The sequence below is a fragment of the Budorcas taxicolor genome, chromosome 16, assembly GCF_023091745.1.
Source record: "Budorcas taxicolor isolate Tak-1 chromosome 16, Takin1.1, whole genome shotgun sequence".
NCBI classification, from domain to species: domain Eukaryota; kingdom Metazoa; phylum Chordata; class Mammalia; order Artiodactyla; family Bovidae; genus Budorcas; species Budorcas taxicolor.
Genome location: NC_068925.1, coordinates 27,045,905 through 27,063,844, shown reverse-complemented (window position 1 = coordinate 27,063,844; position 17,940 = coordinate 27,045,905). Strand labels below are relative to the sequence as shown.

The following is a 17,940-nucleotide window of genomic DNA, read 5'->3' as shown; positions in this document are numbered from 1 at the left end:
GTTCAACTGGAATTCCATCACCTCCATTAGCTTTGTTCATAGTGACACTTCCTAAGGCTTCACATTCCAGTATGTCTGGCTCTAGGTTAGTGATCACACCATCGTGATTATCTGGGTCATGAAGATCTTTTTTTTTACAGTTCTTCCATGTATTCTTGCCACCTCTTCTTAATATCTTCTGCTTCTGCTAGGTCCATATCATTTCTGTCCTTTATTGAGCTCATCTTTGCATGAACTGTTCCCTTGTATCTCTAATTTTCTTGAAGAGATCTCTATAGTCTTTCCCATCCTATTGTTTTCCTCTATTTCTTTGCATTGATCACTGAGGAAGGCTTTCTTATCTCTCCTTGCTATTCTTTGAAACTCTGCATTCAAATGGGTGTATCTTTCCTTTTCTCCTTTGCCTTTCGCTTCTCTTCTTTTCCCAGCTATTTGTAAAGCCTTCTCATACAACCATTTTGCCTTTTTGCATTTATTTTTCTTGGGGATGGTCTTGATCCCTGACTCCTGTACAATGTCACAAACCTCCGTCCATAGTTCTTCAGGCACTCTGTCTATCAGATCTAATCTCTTGAATCTATTTCTCACTTCCACTGTATAATTGTAAGGGATTTGATTTAGGTCATACGTGAATGGTCTAGTGGTTTTCCCTACTTTCTTCAATTTAAGTCTGAATTTGGCAACAAGGAGTTCATGATCTGAGCCACAGTCAGCTCCCAGTCTTGTTTATGCTGACTGTATAGAGCTTCTCCATCTTTGGCTGCAAAGAATATAATCAATCTGATTTTGGTATTGACCATCTGGTGATGTCCGTGTGTAGAGTCTTCTCTTGTGTTGTTGGAAGAGGATGTTTGCTGTGACCAGTGCATTCTCATGGCAAAACTCTATTAGCCTTTGCCCTGCTTCATTCTGTACTCCAAGGCCAAATCTGCCAGTTACTCCAGGTATTTCTTGACTTCCTATTTTTACATTCCAGTCCTGTAAAATGAAAAGGACATCTTTTTTGGGTGTTAGTTCTAGAAGGTCTTGTAGGTCTTCAAAGAACTGTTCAAATTCAGCTTCTTCAGCTTTACTGGTCAGGGCATAGACTTGGATTACTGTGATACTGAATGGCTTGCCTTGGAAACAGATCATTCTGTCATTTTTGAGACTGCATCCAAGTACTGCATTCAGACTCTGTTGACTATGATGGCTACTCCATTTCTTCTAAGGGATTCTTACCTACAGTAGTAGGTATAATGGTCAGCTGAGTGAAATTCACCCATTTCAGTCCATTTTAGTTTGTTGATTCCTAAAATGTTGATGTTCACTCTTGCCATCTCCTGTTGGACCACTTCCCTGCCTTGATTCATGGACCTGACATTCCAGGTTCCTATGCAATATTGCTCTTCATAGCATAAGACTTTACTTCCATCACCAGTCACATCCACAACTGGGTGTTGTTGCTTTGGCTCCGTCTCTTCATTCGTTTTGGAGTTATTTCTCCACTGATCTCCAGTAGCATATTGGGCACCTACCAACCTGGGGAGTTCATCTTTCAGTGTCCTATCTTTTTTCCTTTTCATACTGTTCATACTTGGGGTTCCCAAGGCAAGAATACTGAAGTGGTTTGCCATTCCCTTCTCCAGTGGACCACATTTTGTCAGAACTCTCCACCATGACCCATCTGTCTTGGGTGGCCCTACACCGCATGGCTCACAGTTTCATTGAGTTAGACAAGGCTGTGGTACATGTGATCGGATTGGTTAGTTTTCTTGATTACTAGGAGTGAGGAAAACCTTCCTAATTATGTCTCAAGATCTAAAGGAAAAGATTCGTGAACTTGATTACTTAGAAATTAAAAAAAAAAAAAAAGGATCCAGCCCTTGGACTAAAATAAGCAAAGTTTGACAGTGAAAACCTGAGGAAAAAATTATTTGAAATTTATTACAAAGGGTTAATATTCCTAAAGATTAAAGAACTTTACAAATAGAGAAGCTGGCCAGCAAGCCTACAGAAAAATGAGCAGAAAAAAATGAAGATAGTCCTCTGGAAAGAAGCAGGAAGAGAAGAGCTCCCAGACATAGGGAAACATGCTCTGTCTCACTCATAATAAACCTATATTGAGATACCATTTCTCACTTCTATTGGCAAGATCCAAACATTTAACAACATACTCTTTTAGTGAGAGAATGCAGAGGAAATGGGTATTCTCATACATTACTGATCATTATACAAAATGATACAAACCCCTATGAACAAGAATCTAGCAACATCTCCCAAAATCACCTGTGTAATAACCTCTGACACAACAATCCCACTTCTAAAGATCTGTCTCAAAGATATTAGAACTAGAATAACAAATGCTAGAAAGATATATGTACAAAGCCTTGTTATAATAACAAAAGATTGGAAATAACCATACTGTCCAATGACAGAACAACTGTTGAATACATTAAAATATGCAGCTGACCACTGAACAACACAGAGGTTAGGGGTACTAACCCTTGGTGCAGTCAAAAATCCCCACCTATTTCACAGTTACCGGGCTCTCCTTAGGCAAGAGTCCTCCTGCCTCCGAGGATTCAACCAAATGTGGATTGTGTAGCACTGTAGTATGCATTTAGTGGAAAAAAAAACAAACATGTAAAAGTAGGGATCCAAGCAATTCAAACTTGGATTGTTCAAGGGTCAGCTATAGTATGAAACTGGAAAAAAGAAATGAAATAATTCTATATACTGCTAGGGTTTGATTTCATATATATCTATATATAGGAGAGAAGAATTTTACAGCTTTTAGGTAAAACTGACACGCAGTAAACCACTTATTTTAAAGCACACAATCTGGTAAATTCTGACAGATGAATACATCTGTGAAAACATCACATTCAAGATAATGAACATACCCTTCACCTCCAAAAGTCTCATTATCCCCTTGGTAATCCCACCTCTTGCCACATGTCACTCCTCCCTGCCCCCAAGCAGAATTTCTGTCCTAATTGACTAGTCTGCATTTCCTCATGTTTTATATAGAGGGAATAATTCACCATGTATTCTATTTTCTCTGGCTTCTCTCACTCAATATAACTTGAGATTCATCTGTGTTGCTGCATAGATCAATAAGTCATTACTATTTTACTGCTGAGTAGCATTTCATTGTATAGATAAACCACAATTCATTTACTTACTAACCAGCTGATGGACATTTTTTTCCTCCATTTTTTGACTTTTGCAAACTGAGCTGCTACAAACCTTGATGTACAAGGCCTTCTATGGATGTATAATTTGTGCTTGGTAGAAGAATGGCTAGATCATTTGACAGGTGTATGCCTACCTTTCTAAGAAACTGACCAACTATTTTCCAAGGTGGTGGTACCATTTTATATCCCCATGTGCAGTATATGGTATTTCCAGTCCCTCCACATCTTCCCCAACACTTGGTCATTTTAATTTCGGTCATTATTTAGTCACAATGGTTTAAATTTGGATTTCCTTCATAAAAATGATAAGCTTTTTATTTTTTTAATGTGCTTATTTGCTACCCACATCTTTTTTGGGGAACTGTTATTTTACTGGCTTATGTTTTTCCTTAGTGAATTTTGAGAGTTCTTCATATAATCAGGATATAAGTCCTTTATCAGATATATGCTTTGTAATGACTCCCTCCTAGTCTGTGTCTTGATATGGTTAAGTTTAAGCCCAGCATCTTTTTTTTTCCTATTTATCCCATCTGTTCTTTGTTCCCTTTTTCCTCTTATTCTACCTTCTTTTGGATCAAGTCTTTTTAATGATACTAATAATCATCTTTGTTGATTTATTAGCTGTGATGCCTTGTTTTGTTATTTTAGTGGCTGATTTAGAGTTTATACTATACTATATGTGTGTGTGCTTAGTCGATTGGTCATATCTAACTCTTTGCAACCCCATGGGTTGTAGCCTACCAGACTCCTCTGTTCATGGGTTTCTGCAGGCAAGATTACTGGAGTGGGTTGCCATCCCTTTCTCCAGGAGATCTTTCCCACCTTGGGATCAAACCTGGATCTCCTGCATTGCAGGTGGATTCTTTATTGTCTGATTCACCAGGGAAGCCCATACTATACTATACATCTATACTATTATACTGCTAAGTCGCTTCAGTCGTGTCTGACTCTGCGTGACCCCACGGACAGCAGCCCACCAGGGTGCACTGTCCCTGGGATTCTCTAGGCAAGAACACCGGAGTGGGTTGCCATTTCCTTCTCCAATGCATTAAAGTGAAAAGTGAAAGTGACGTCGCTCAGTCGTGTCCAACTCTTCGCGACCCCATGGACGGCAGCCCACCAGGCTCCTCCGTCCATGGGATTTTCCAGGCAAGAGTACTGGAGTGGGGTGCCATACATCTTTAAATGATCAATGATCACAATCTATGTTCAAGTGATACTGTACTACTTCAAGTATGCAGTAAGACTTTTACATGAGTTATCATCACCTTTTCTCCCTCTCCTGATCAATAGTATAAATACTATTGTTGTCATATACTTTATTCTTTACACATTTTGTAAACCCCATTATACACTGATAATATTTTTCTTTAAACAGAAAATTAACTTTTAAAGATATTTAAATAATAAGATAATGGTTTTATATATTTAGCCATATACCTACCATTTCTGGCATTCGTCACTACTCTGTGTAGGTCCATTATATCCGTCTCTTGTCATTTTTCTTATGCGTAAAGGTCTTCCCTTAACATTTCTTATGGTGCAGGTATCCAGTTGAATTTTTTCAGCTCTTGTATGTCGAGGTGGGGGGGGAATTTTCATTTTTTTTGAAAAATATTTAGTTGTGTATAATGCTGGAGATAAACAGTATTTCTCAAGCATATTAAAAGATATTATCCTACTATATTCTCCCATGCCGTGTTTCCAATAAGAAATCTGACATCTATGTTATCTTAGTTCCTAAAATATCTCTTTTCTCTGGCTGATACTGCTCTTTATCACTTACTTTGTGCAATTTGATTATGATATATGTCCATTTGATCCCTGGGTCAGGAAGATCCCCTGGAGGAGGAGATGGCAACCCACTCCAGTATTCTTTCCTGGGAAATTCTATGGACAGAGGAGCCTGGTGGGCTATACTCCACGGGGTCACAAAAAGTTGGACATGATGAGCAACTGAGCACAAGCACATAGCTTTGTGTAGTTTTTTTCATGCTTTTTATACTTGGGTTTCATTGAACTTTTTGGCTCTGTAGGTGCAGCTTTCATAAAGTTTAGAAATTTTTCATCCTTTATTTCCTCAAATAATTTTCTGAACACCTCTCTATCCTTTCCTCCAGGGATTTCAGTTAAATGTATTAGATTGCTTGAAAAGTGTCCCCACAGCTCACTGATAATCTGTTCAGTTTTCTTTTCCCCCCATATGTTTCCTTTTAGATGTCTTCTATTGCTGTATCTTCAAGTTCACTAATCTTTTCATCAACAATGTCTAGTCTAGCATGAATCCCACACAGTATATTTTCACCAGAGGCATTTCATCTCTAGAAATCTGACTTGCATCTCTTCTAAAAAATATTTTTCATGTCTCTACATTAATTTTTTAATATCTGAAATATGGCAGTAATAACTGTTTAATACCATCATATAATTCTAACATCTCTGACAGTTCTTTGTTGGCTTTGGCTGATTTTTCTCATAATCACAGGTCATCTTTTCTTGCCTCTGCATGCCTGATAATCTTTGACAGGATGCCATACTTTGTGAATAAATGTGATGGTCAATTTTTTACATCAGTTTGACTGACCCTAGGGTACCCAGATTAAATGTTATTTGGGGGTATGTCTTTGTGTGTTTCCAGATGAGATTAGCATTCGAATTGATACAATAAGTAAAGTAGATTGGCCTCCTCACTGTGAGTAGGGATGATTCAATCCATCAAGGGCTTGAAGAGAACAAAATGCAGAAGGAAAAACTTGTCCCTTCCTTCTTGATTGCTCAAGCTGGAACATCAGTCTTTTGCTTCTGGTGCTCCTGGTTCTCAGGCCCTCAGACCAAGGGGAGAATCAGTTCCCCTGGTTCTCAGGTCTCTGGACTTGGACTGATTACAACCCAACTTTACAAGGTCTCCAGCTTGCAGACTGCAGACTATGGGACTTCTCAGCCTCCATTTGTAACTCAATTCCTTAAAATAAATCTCTTCTTGTATGTATATCCTACTGGTTCTGCTTCTCTAGAGAACCCTGACTAATAAACCAGTTATTCTTAAGCTTTGTTCTGGGATGCAGGTAAATTGCTGGGCAACAGTTTGGTTCTATTGGGTCTTGCTTTTAAGATTTGTTAATGAGGACATGAACAGCATTTAGGCTGAGGCAAGACCCTTCTGAGACTCTACCCAATTCCCTTAGAATTACGAGGTACTACTCCTGGCCCTGTGTCAGCAATTGTCTCTTCTACTCACTAGATCAAGGTCACTCTCTGACCTTAAGTAGTCTGTGACCCTCATGTGATCAGTACTCTGGTGAATACTCAGGGGCCTTTCGAAAATCCCCAGGGCTTGCTCTCTGTGTAGCTCTCCTCTTGGGCTTCCGTCTTGTGAATCCAGGCTGCTCTGCTCTTCCTGGACTTTCAGCTCCATTTCCTCAGTTCAGGGGTTCCCCTCTCTGTGCCAAGCCTGGGAACTCTCTCAATGCAGTGAGACGTGACAGCTGTAAACCTCATGGCATCTGTTCTCCAGCTTTCAGAAACTACTGTTCTTTGTTGCCTGATGACTCGAAACCTGCTGTGTCCTGTATTCTGTCTCAGCTTTTTTCTTTTTAGCTGTTTTAGTTAGGAGAGTAAAGCTGGTATCTATAAATCTACCTCGGCTGGATGCAGAAAAGTGAAAGTCGCTCAGTCGTGTCCACCTCTTCGGGAACCCCATGGACTGTAGCTCACAGGGCTCCTCTGTCCGTGGGATTCTCCAGGCAAGAACACTGGGGTGGGCTGCCATTTCCTTCTTTAGGGAAATCTTCCTGGTCCAGGGATTGAACCTGCATCTCTTATGTCTCTTGCATTGGCAGGCAACCTCTTTACCACTAGCGCCACATGGAAAGCCCAGATGCAGAAATCATTTGCTTATTTTTTAATGGCAGGGTAGATAATGAAATTAATTTTTAAATTACCTATAGAGGAACATGTCAACAGGTCGGATGGAAATAGGACAAAAGTTAGACTTCTCTGAACAGATTTTGTTCTACAAATTGACTTTGGCTCTTGTAAATTTGTTAGATAATTAGAAAATTTAAAAAATTTTTTTTAAAAATCCCTAAAAATTGAAAGCAAAAATGAAACAATTAACCTAACTATGCCAACTTAATGGCAGAACAACATAAAAGGATTATTTTCAAGCATACCCCAGTGGGATGCAGGTTAAAGACAAAAAGAACTGCAAAATATCCTTGCAATATTTTCAGCAACACATTGTGGGTGGTAGTGTTGATATGGTATTTTTCATACTGTTATGTGAATATTGTAAAATAAGATAAATAAATAATTATGCTGATGTCATTAAAAACTGGGATTTCCAACATCGGAGAAAGAAAATACAGTATCAGACAGATGTGGTTAAGTAAAATTCCATTAGTGTCTGGAACTCTGATTGGGAATATCCAAATGGCATCGTAATGAACAGTCACATAAAAAAATCCTCCCTTATATCCTAGCTTTGTCCTCTGAAAAGGCCTAGAAATGATGGCCAACTCTAAAGCAGTAAGTGATCTTAATATCCAGAATGTTGCCTCTGAATACCATTTCCCAGTGAAAGGAAAAAAAACTCTTTAGAGAAATAGCTCCTTCAAGATCTGGGCAGGAAATGTACAAAATGAGCTTGGAACATCTTGTTACACTAGAAAGCAAGGAAGGTATCAATGACCACAAGATGATGTCAAAAGAGCCCAGGAGCAAAGCTAAAGAGGCTCCCAGTAACTAAAAATGGGAGAGATTGAGCATTGATAATAATAACTACTGTGGATTATAAAAACCAAATACTTTAAAATGCATGCATCATAATGATTCTTAGAAAAGAGTTAAAAGAAACACATACATAAACCTTTGGGGCATCTTTAGATAATGCTGGTAAGACAACTCATTATTTTGAAAACTATTTAAACAGAAAGAATCAAATATTTATACTGCCTTAACTATACAAACCAATCTCAGTATAAAGAATAGTTGATTATTAAGTTTCTCTTTGTAGAAGTGTCCCAACTTTTAAATGACGTGGGAACGCTATAAGTAGACAGTTACCATTCTACAGCCTATAATACAGACATTCTAATCAATGTCACCAATTGCTAGTAACATCAAGAAAAAGAGGGACATCTAGACAACAGATGCCTCCTGATGGAAGTATACGAACATATTTTATTAAGTATTCCTGCCAAACAAAAATGAAACTGAATCTGGACTCCCAATATGACGAAGCAATTGCCAAGAAATAGAAACAACAAGGGAAAATGTTCAATTGGACTAGAGGAATGCAGTTAGCAAAACCCACACTAGGTACTTCCTAGCAGCCAAACCAACCTGCCTCTTTAATGAATACACTGAACAAACAAATGAAATACAACAAACAAACAAAAAGAAGACATGCATAGACTGAGTCACCTGATCTGATACTTGCCCTCCCACTAAAAATGACTAGAAAACTGGACAAAATTTATGGGAAAAAAAAAAGGTTTTCGGGTAGAGAACTAGAGGCAGCACACAATCGTGACCCCTGAGGAAAGGCTGACACAGGAGTTGAGCCCTGTGATCACCCAGCTTTTTCACCTGGAGGCACTCTGTAGACAGCAATATAGGGAAGGTAAGCAGAATATACCAGTCTTGCCAAGGAGGCAGAGATCAGAGTTCAGAGAGGCTGAGGTGCCCGACACACGCACGGACAGTTAGGGGAAAGATGAGGACGACAAAGAAAAAGAGCTCTAGGAATCTGCAAGGGTGTCTCCTTCAGTCGTGGGCTAAATTCAAAGCAGCACCTGAATAAGCAAGATTCCTTGAGGATCAGCAAAGAACAACTACAGGCAAAAAGAACAACTTACAAGGAGGCTGGAAGCTGAACCATTTCCAGTTAATGCAGGGCTGGGAGACATCTGTATTCCAGCTAGTCAGCATGAACTGACCTTAATGAATACTCAGGGCATTTAGTAGATTCCAGAAGAATAACATCATTATAGTAGGGAAACACTAGCTCTGGAGTAAATACTACTATACACACTATACCTCGCAACAGATCTTAAAAATAAGACTAGAAAGGATCAAGCTGATCTTCCAGTAACTTAACAGTCTAGAAAAAGAAACTTCACCACTTTTTTCAAAGGAAGCCACCAAAATCCAGGCACCCAACAGTCACATTCCCAGTGCCTAGTATCCAAAAAGAAAAACAATCAAACCAAAAAACAAAACCAAAAAAACCCCGCAAAACCTCTAGACATGAGAAAAAGCATAAAAATGTATCCCATTTAAGAGACAAGTTAACCTACAAAAATAGACCAAGAAATTGCAAGAGATGATAGAATGTTAGCTTTAAGGGGCTTTAAAAGAATCATTTTAAAATATATTTAACAATTTTTTTTTTTAAATGACCATACTGAGGAGAGAAATGGAAGATATAAAATAAAACTAAGTGGAACTTTTAGAGCTAAAAAATAAAATAACCAAAATGAAAATTTTACTTGATGGCTTAAGAGCAGATAAGATACCACAAAAGATCAATAAACTTAATGGTAGCAACAGGAAGTACTTAAATAGAAGCTAAGACATAAAAAAGACTAAATAGCAACAACAACAAAGAACAGAGCCTCAGTGACCTGTGGAACTACATAAAATGAGCTAACATAAATAAAGACATACATACATAACATAAATAAATACAGTTAGAGTCCTAGAAAGAGAGGCAGGAGAAGGGTGAACACAAAAATTTTTGAAAAAAATGTGAAAACACAGAACTGCATACAGAAAGGGTGAGTTTTACTAGATGTAAATTATGCATTAATCTGGCTTTTTTAAAAAGGTGTTTATTCATAGATGACATGGTCATCTACACAAAGAATCCTATGAAATCTACACCCCCCCTTAGAAATAATAGAATAATTTAGTAAGATAGTAAGGTCAGTACAAAAAACTCAACTGTATTTCTAGATATCAGCAAAAAATTGCAAACAAAATGTAAAAAAACACCATTCAGAACATTAAGAACCATGAAACACCTGGCATACATAAACAAAATATGCATGAAACTTGTACCCTGAAAAATACAAAGCCCTGTTGAGAGAAATTATAAAGATCTAAATGAATGCAGAGATGAACTTAGTTCATCTTAATTAGAAGCCTTAATATTTGTTACCAGTTCTTCCCAAATTCATCTATGGACTCAGTAATAAGAACAATCAAACGCTCAGCATGCTTCTTTGTAGAAAGTGGTAAGTTGATTCTAAACTTTACATGGAAATGCAAAGGAAATGCAGTGACCAAAACAATTTCACAAAGGAACTACCTGATTGCAAAACCTACTATAAAGCTATAGTAATCAAAACAGTGTGGTATTGCCTTAGGATAGGATCAATAGAAAAGAGTAGGGTCCAGAAAGAGACACATATATATGTGGTCAACTGATCTCAACTCAAGGTGCCAATGTAATTTAAAGGGGAAAGAAATGGTATGGGAACAAATGGATATTCATTTGTGGGGGGTGGGAATGAAACATGATCTCTACCTCACAACATTCACAAAAATTTACTCAAAATGGAACAAAGTCTTTCTTAATCATGAAAGGGTATAACAATAAAACTTCTAGAAGAAACTATGAAAATATTCACATCATTGGAACTACCTATGATTCCTTAGGCAGGAGACAAAAGGCAGATAAGTTTTTTTTTACCATAAAAGTGAACGTTAATAAAATGGTGCTCATCAAAGTTAAAAATTTGCTCTTCAAAAGACAATGCTAAGAAATTGAAAGGCCAAGCCAGAGTTTGGAAGAAATTTGTAATATGTATCTGACAAAGGAGTTGTATCTAAATTATATGAATATAAAGAATTCTTAGATTTTAATATTTAGGAAAAAAAAAATGCCAGTTTAAAGAAGGACAAAAGATTTAAAAAGCTATTTCACACATAAGCCCATGAAAATGTATGGCCACATGAAAAAGTGCTTAACATCATTAAGCATCAAGAAATATAATTAAAACCTCAAAGGCATGCCCATTAGAATGGCTACACTTTAAGGCTGATAATACCAGATGTTAGCAAATATGTGACCACATGGAAGTTTTAGAAATTGTTAGTGGAAATATAAAATGGTACAGTCACTTTTGAGAGCAGTTGGGCAGTTTCCAAGATAAAATAAACTTACCATGAGGCTGGGCAGTTTTCATACCTAACTATAAATCCATTTATAACTATAATTCTACAACAGGAAAAGCTAATGCATAGTGGGAAAAAGTTTTGTCAACGGTTGCCTAGAACAGGTGGTTTGGGTAGGATACACTGAGAAGGTATGCAAAGGAACTTTTTCAAACAAAAGAAATGTTCCTTATTTGGTTATGGTTGTTTTTCCATAAGTGCTTACATTTGTTAAAATTCATTCCTAGAATGGGTACACTTTGTTATATGTAATTTATATCTGATTAAAAGGTTGATTTATGACATGTATGAACCCCTTATAACTTTTGGACCTCAAGATCCTGAACTGAGTAAGAATAATTTTAAAAGGAAGAGAGGGGATTCTGAAATGTGTCAAAAAATGGGTGATATTAAGGAATTACTGTTAAGCTGAGTGATGGGCCATAATTTCATTTTACTGTTCTCTCTTTACTATTACCATTTTGAAATTTTCCATGCTAAAATACTAAAGGAAAAAAAAATTCAAGCATAACCTCAAATATAAAAGGAATCAGATTCTAAGAGAAAAAAATCATATGGAGAAAAATTTGGAGTCAATATAAGAATAAACTAGCCATCAGAGCAATGTGTAGTCTTAAGATAGATGGCTCACGCTAGGAACTGTTGATTCCCAGACCCCGTAACTACTAGTCAGGGCTGGAGTAGAGGAAATTAGTGCAGTCTGTGAAAAGTTGAATTAGCTGCTCTCTCACATCTCCTCTAGCCTGGAGATTCCATCAACTGCTGATCTACGCATCTGACTTCTGGTGCAGTTTTCCCAAGCAAGTCAGTACCCCATTATTTCCCAGCTCTACAAATAGTTATCTATACCACTTACCTGATACATTACAACAGCTATTTCATGTTTCCCATTTTTCCAATTTCCATATATATTTGATATATCCTTTTTTAAGCCTTTCATAAATCAGAATCATGCTTTATACCTCGTAGACTCTTCTATTCCCAGCATAATACTCTGTACATATTGGGCCATCCAAATACTTTCTTGACGATAACCTTTCAAGTCACTGTCACTTTTCTCTTGCCATTCATGTCTGGGTCTTCTCCCGTTATCCCTCAAGCAGAAACAACATCCTCTGCCACATCTGTGTCCTCCAACCCAGGCCTACAACAGAGCTCTGTGTATACCCACCAATAAAATGAACAAAGAACTCCTCCCACATCTGGAGGCTGTTAAGTTTTAGAAGTGATGATGATTCATGCTGATAACCAAATTCTGAGATCGCCTTCATCACTGAAAACTTCCTTCAGAACTCTTAACTGCACAGGGCATACACATTCACTGGGGTGGCTGGCACTACCACAAACATGGAGAAAACTGAAAAATGGTTTGGTTTTCCTCCAACTTTCCCATCCTGGTGGCCCTTCTCCTGAATTCCCTGCGGTATCCAAAATTTTTATACTGCCCTCTCCAATCATCTAAATGAGAAGCAGGCAGGGGATGAGATCTTATAAAATGCCAGGCACTACACTATATACTTGATATTATCGATTCATTTAATTCTAACAACTGGGGTAGGTATTATCTTCATTTTAAAGATGAAAAAGCTGAGGTTCAAACTTAAGTAATCTGCCCAAGTTTCTAAATGATGGACCTGGGATTTGAAACCAGATTATCCTCAACTCAAAGCCCATGCGTATAAAAAAACAAAAAAATAACCCCTTTTCCTTAAAAAGTCTTGAAATAACAGAACCTGGAGGATAGATATTTTTGATGCAGAGTATACTTTATAGCTCCAAGGGCAACTTGGCCTCTGGAGTCTGAAAGCGTGCTCATTCCCATCATTTACCAAAAATGTCCAATTCCAGAAAATACCACAAGGGGGCGCTAAGCCCTAAACAGCTTAGATAACATTCAATGGACAGACTAAATGTCTCATATGGATCAGAATTCCTTAGACAGATAAATTTGAATAAATAATTCTGGCATAAGTGACTCTTTCTAAGAACAAATATGACTATACTTATTTCCTGCTTAAAACCTTCAAAGGATCTCTATCTCACAAGCTACCATGACATACAACCTCCTGTACCTGAGCCCATCTCCCTCCACAAGACCACACACGCCCCTCGAACTCTATACTCGGACAATGCCAAGTAACCTTTTCTTTATGTCCCATTTCTCCAAACATACTGCTTCCATGTGACTGTGCACTCCACCCATCCACCTCCCCAGCCCTATTCAACAACAAATGACACATCAAACTTCACGGATCCTACAACTCGGCTCAGAAGATGTCTCAGCTAACTTCTGACCTCCTCTGCCTGTCCTCCCACCTCAGTGAATCAATTTAACATACTCTCACACCATCAGGTAAATACGTCTCTTCTTTCCCATATCATATTGCATTTCAAGTGAATTTCATTCTCTCCGTTAGACCAAAAGATCCCTGAGGGCAGAAGATGTGTGCAGATGCCCAGCACTGGCCGCCAACGTATCTCCAAGTGCTGAGCTGAACTAAGAACCCACCACCATCACACACCTGTGGCTTGTTTCAGAGGCTGCCTTCAAAGGCGTAGGAATAATTTTCATAAATACATTTTAAATTCTTCATCTCATGTTTAAAATCAACTTGAAAATGGTAATAATTAACATTCTATTTGAAGAAATTACATGTCAAACTTACCGTCTTAGTTAAATGAAACACGAGTGAGTATATGAAGAGAATTGCATTTTCCAGAGGCGTGACACTTGCTGGTTCTTCAGTATTTGTTGCCAGCTGCTTTTGGGCATCAACAGCATCGACAGGAGTGCCTTCTGGTGTAATTATCCCTAAAGTTGAAGGAGAAAGCAAATATTTTATTTAAGCTTCAGAATAAGTTTTGTTTCTCTTCATTTTAAATATTTATCAAGTGCCCATTGAATATCAGTCTCTGCTTGGATATGTGCTTCTCATGAAGATGATTATATATTTTTTAAAAAATGTCAGAACCCCCATTAGAGCCATCACATCCTCAATTATAAAATGAACGCTATTTCCAACCCAATCTACCTGCCAGCAATCCCTCCATCATATCACCGGCAATGCAACTGCTGTCTGAATAATACAGACTCACGGGGATTGAGGAACAGAGAATTTTATGCTTTTCCTATAGACAAACTATCACATTTAACAAACTTTTATTTAGTGCTGGTGACGCACTGTATTAGAAACTTCAGGCAAACAATGAGAAAGAGAAGAGTGTCAGTTTGCAAACTTGCACCCATGCTCAGCACAGAATCTGGCACCTGGCAGGCACTGAATGCATGAATGACGGCTACACAAGGGAGGACGGCAAACACCAAGAGACGAGAGGGAACTGCTTACAGGTAGGGGCCTGGTGTAGCTCTGCAAAAGAGGTCGAATTCTACCTCTGCCTGGAAGGATCTCTACATGAGGTGGTGGTAGGGAAGGAAATTCAGGAGTTTGGGGGGCCTGGGGTGTTTCTTACAAACAGCCAGGAGTCCAAGAACTAACTAATGAGAAGCAGCATTAGCTGCCAAGCAGATGTCTTCCAACCCTAAGACTCCACTACTACTGACCTATGAATGTGACCACTGGTGAAGTTTTCCCAAGCAGGTCAGCACCTCATCTGAGATGCATGAAGGGAGATTTGGGAAGATCATCTTCTAAAGAAGGGGATGGCAACCCACTCCAGTACTCTTGCCTGGAGAATCCCAGACACAGAGGAGCCTGGTGGGCTTCAGTCCCTGGGGTTGCAGAGAATCGGACACGAATGAGCGACCGGCACTTTCACTTTCACAGTTCAGCCTCTAAAGGAAGCTGTCACTCTGCGGTGTGACTTAAAGGATGAGGCAAGACATCTGCTTTTAATTCTGCAAGCAAAATCTTTCCTAAACCTGAACATTTTTGAACAAGAGGGTATCAAGTTTATCGGTATGTGACTTATTCTCAACAAGGAGAACACTTTTGAGTTACAAGAATTTAGAAGTACAGAGTATTGTATATGAATGCAATATCCTCTGGAACACAAGAGACCCCTGATATGCCATTTCTTCTCAAATTAGCTGAATTCCTCTTCCTTCTGTGACCTCTCCTATATTTTGAAGGGCTGAGGTGGTCAGGAAAGCAGCCCAGTGCTGCTAGGCCTGTGCTATCATAGGGTAAGATTCTACCTATGGTTAGAGACCACAACCTCTAAAAACACAAAACGGTAATGATGTTGTATCACAATACTGAATAGACAAAATAACACAAATCGGCTGTTCTTCTGATTTATCAGTAAAATGAGTGAGCTACACAAAAATTAGAACGCTGTTGATACTAATACTGGGGTTGCAGTTTTAAAAACCTTGTTTTGGGTGGGAGGTGGGAGGGAGGGGACATATGTATACCTATGGCTGATTCATATTGATGTATGGCAGAAACCAACACAACAGTGTAATTATCCTCCAATTAAAAATACATGAGTTTTTTAAAAAAATTTATTTTGAGAACAACTTTCTCAATCCAAATGAAATCTGTCACTGTCCCACCGAATGTTTACCGTGCTTGGTGATTAAGCAGTGATACTATTCCCAAGGTTCTGCCTCCACTGGACTGTTACATCCGGCAAGGTTCTGCACTGTTTCCTCTAATCTTATAGTATAAGGATATCTAGATGTAAATATCCCCTTCACAGTTTTAGAAGTTTTACCATGACTAGGTAGCATATTAACAAAAGACCTGAGCTACAATGTACTCTATTGGGAGTGGGGTGGAGGAGAGAACAGAGGGAAACAGAATTTGAGACACACAGCACTAGTTCCCAAACTTTAACTTCCAACAGGTCAGAATTCCCTGGAGAGATTGTTAAACAAGATCGCTGGTCTCCACGCCCAGAGTTTCCCCGCTGTTGGTCTGGCTGAAAACTGCTGTTTTTGAGCTTAAGACTTTTTAAGAATAGTATTTTAGATTTCCATTACTCGCATAAGCTAATGCCCGCCAAGCACGGGCTGGTAGATTTTATAGTCTCTGACCTGCTTGCTATTACTGATCTCCACCTGTCTTGACTCCTGCTTTTCTCTGCTAGTTCCAGGATTTCTTACTTTCTAAATGCGTTTATGCCTGTATTATGGTCCCCTCCATTTCCTACTTTTATCAACAAATTTCCTAGTAGGTCTTCTCTAGGACAGGCTTCTACTTTGTAAAGAAAAATTAGCAAGTGTTACCTGGGTCTCCATCTTCCTCTGTTTGCGGCTTCTGGGTGACTCCTGAGGTACCCATGTCCCTGGTCATGGGTTGAGCCAAATGGCCGGGCTCTTTGGGAATCTGCATCAGAGGAACTTCCGTGTGCTCCTGTGGGAAGTTCTCCTCCAGTGGTGGCTGTGGGTCTACAGGAGAGAAGAACATATTGGGCTGGCAAAGATCAATGACAAGTTCCCCTCCTGCACACAACTCCGTGGCCCCCCACCCTGCCCTCCACGCGCTGGCATCCCACAGGGCAAAACTGGGCAAGGAAAGAAGAGTTTCAGTTGCTTTTCTCTCACATCATGAATATCTAATCTACATGATAAAATTTATGGAGAAACCCTGATCCCAAAGCATTTCATAAATATCTTTCCTGTAGGGACTTCAATGAACCTAACTTCCCTTGGCAAACCAACATATGCCCACACAGAAAAATGTGGAAAAGGGAATTCTAGTCAAGAGCAGAAATAGGAAACATCGACTCCACAAGGAAGAAACAGGATCTCCTCCACACAGAAGCAGGCTTGCTTCACAGAGCTGGCACAGGGAAGGGTGTGACATGCAAAGGCAGCTCGCCGAGGTGCCTTTCAGATCTCTTCAAAGTATACCTAAGAGTCTGTATACCTTCCATCTCAGAAGTACGGGGACAGGGGAAAGAGCATGGAGCTAGGAATCAACTCTTCTAGGGTGCTGCCTCAGGGTCGGTCCAGTCGCTCTTTACAGAATGGCTTCTATGTCAAGTGCTGTGTTAGGAGGCTCTGCATCCTGGTTCCGTTCCTTGGTTGGAATGGAATCTGAATGCAAGAACTCAAGGGCTTGGTAGAATTTAACTGACCAAAGTGCCTGCCTTAACAGAGCAGGGAAGAACATGGCATCCACTGAAGATGAAAGCTGGGCAGGGGGGAAGTACAGTAGTTAAGACTCTGCATTTCCGCTGCAGGGGGCTTGGGTTCGATCCCTAGTCAGGGAACTAAGATCTTGCACGTCGCTCAGTGTGGCCAAAAAACAAAACCAACCAACCAAACAAAAACTTTCTTAAGAAAAAAAAAAAAAAAGAAGAAGAATGTTAGAGGGCATGAACTCAGGCAAGGCATCGAGTTAAAAGTTAATGCCAGTCCATCCCTGGACAGACAGCAGTTATTTCATGATGAAGAAAATGTGTTCAAAAAGCGCTTTCATGAAATTGGTAATCTGTCACCAGGTCTACTTTGTACACCATTTTCTTGCTCGAGTCTTTTTCTTTTTATAAAGTTTCCTGCAGAGGATGCTACCGGTCTCGACTGTCTAAGTGAAAAGTGGATCAAAAAATATTTATCTATACTCCAGCCTAAAGAGAGAAGGTGGGCAGGGCCGTGTGGACATCCCTGCAT

The 17,940-nt window shown here is 39.1% G+C and overlaps 1 protein-coding gene across 2 annotated transcripts in view; it reads right to left on the bottom strand.

Annotated features, from left to right (window-relative positions):
• Positions 1-17,940, bottom strand: part of MIA3 (MIA SH3 domain ER export factor 3) — a 56,591-nt gene that overhangs the window by 26,179 nt on the left and 12,472 nt on the right. For both annotated transcript variants that reach the window (XM_052653663.1, XM_052653664.1), the window contains exons 5-6: positions 16,552-16,713; positions 14,027-14,172 (exon numbers count right to left, since the gene is read on the bottom strand). In XM_052653663.1, coding sequence (XP_052509623.1) covers positions 14,027-14,172; positions 16,552-16,713 — 308 coding nt within the window. The remainder of the gene's footprint in view (positions 1-14,026; positions 14,173-16,551; positions 16,714-17,940) is intronic.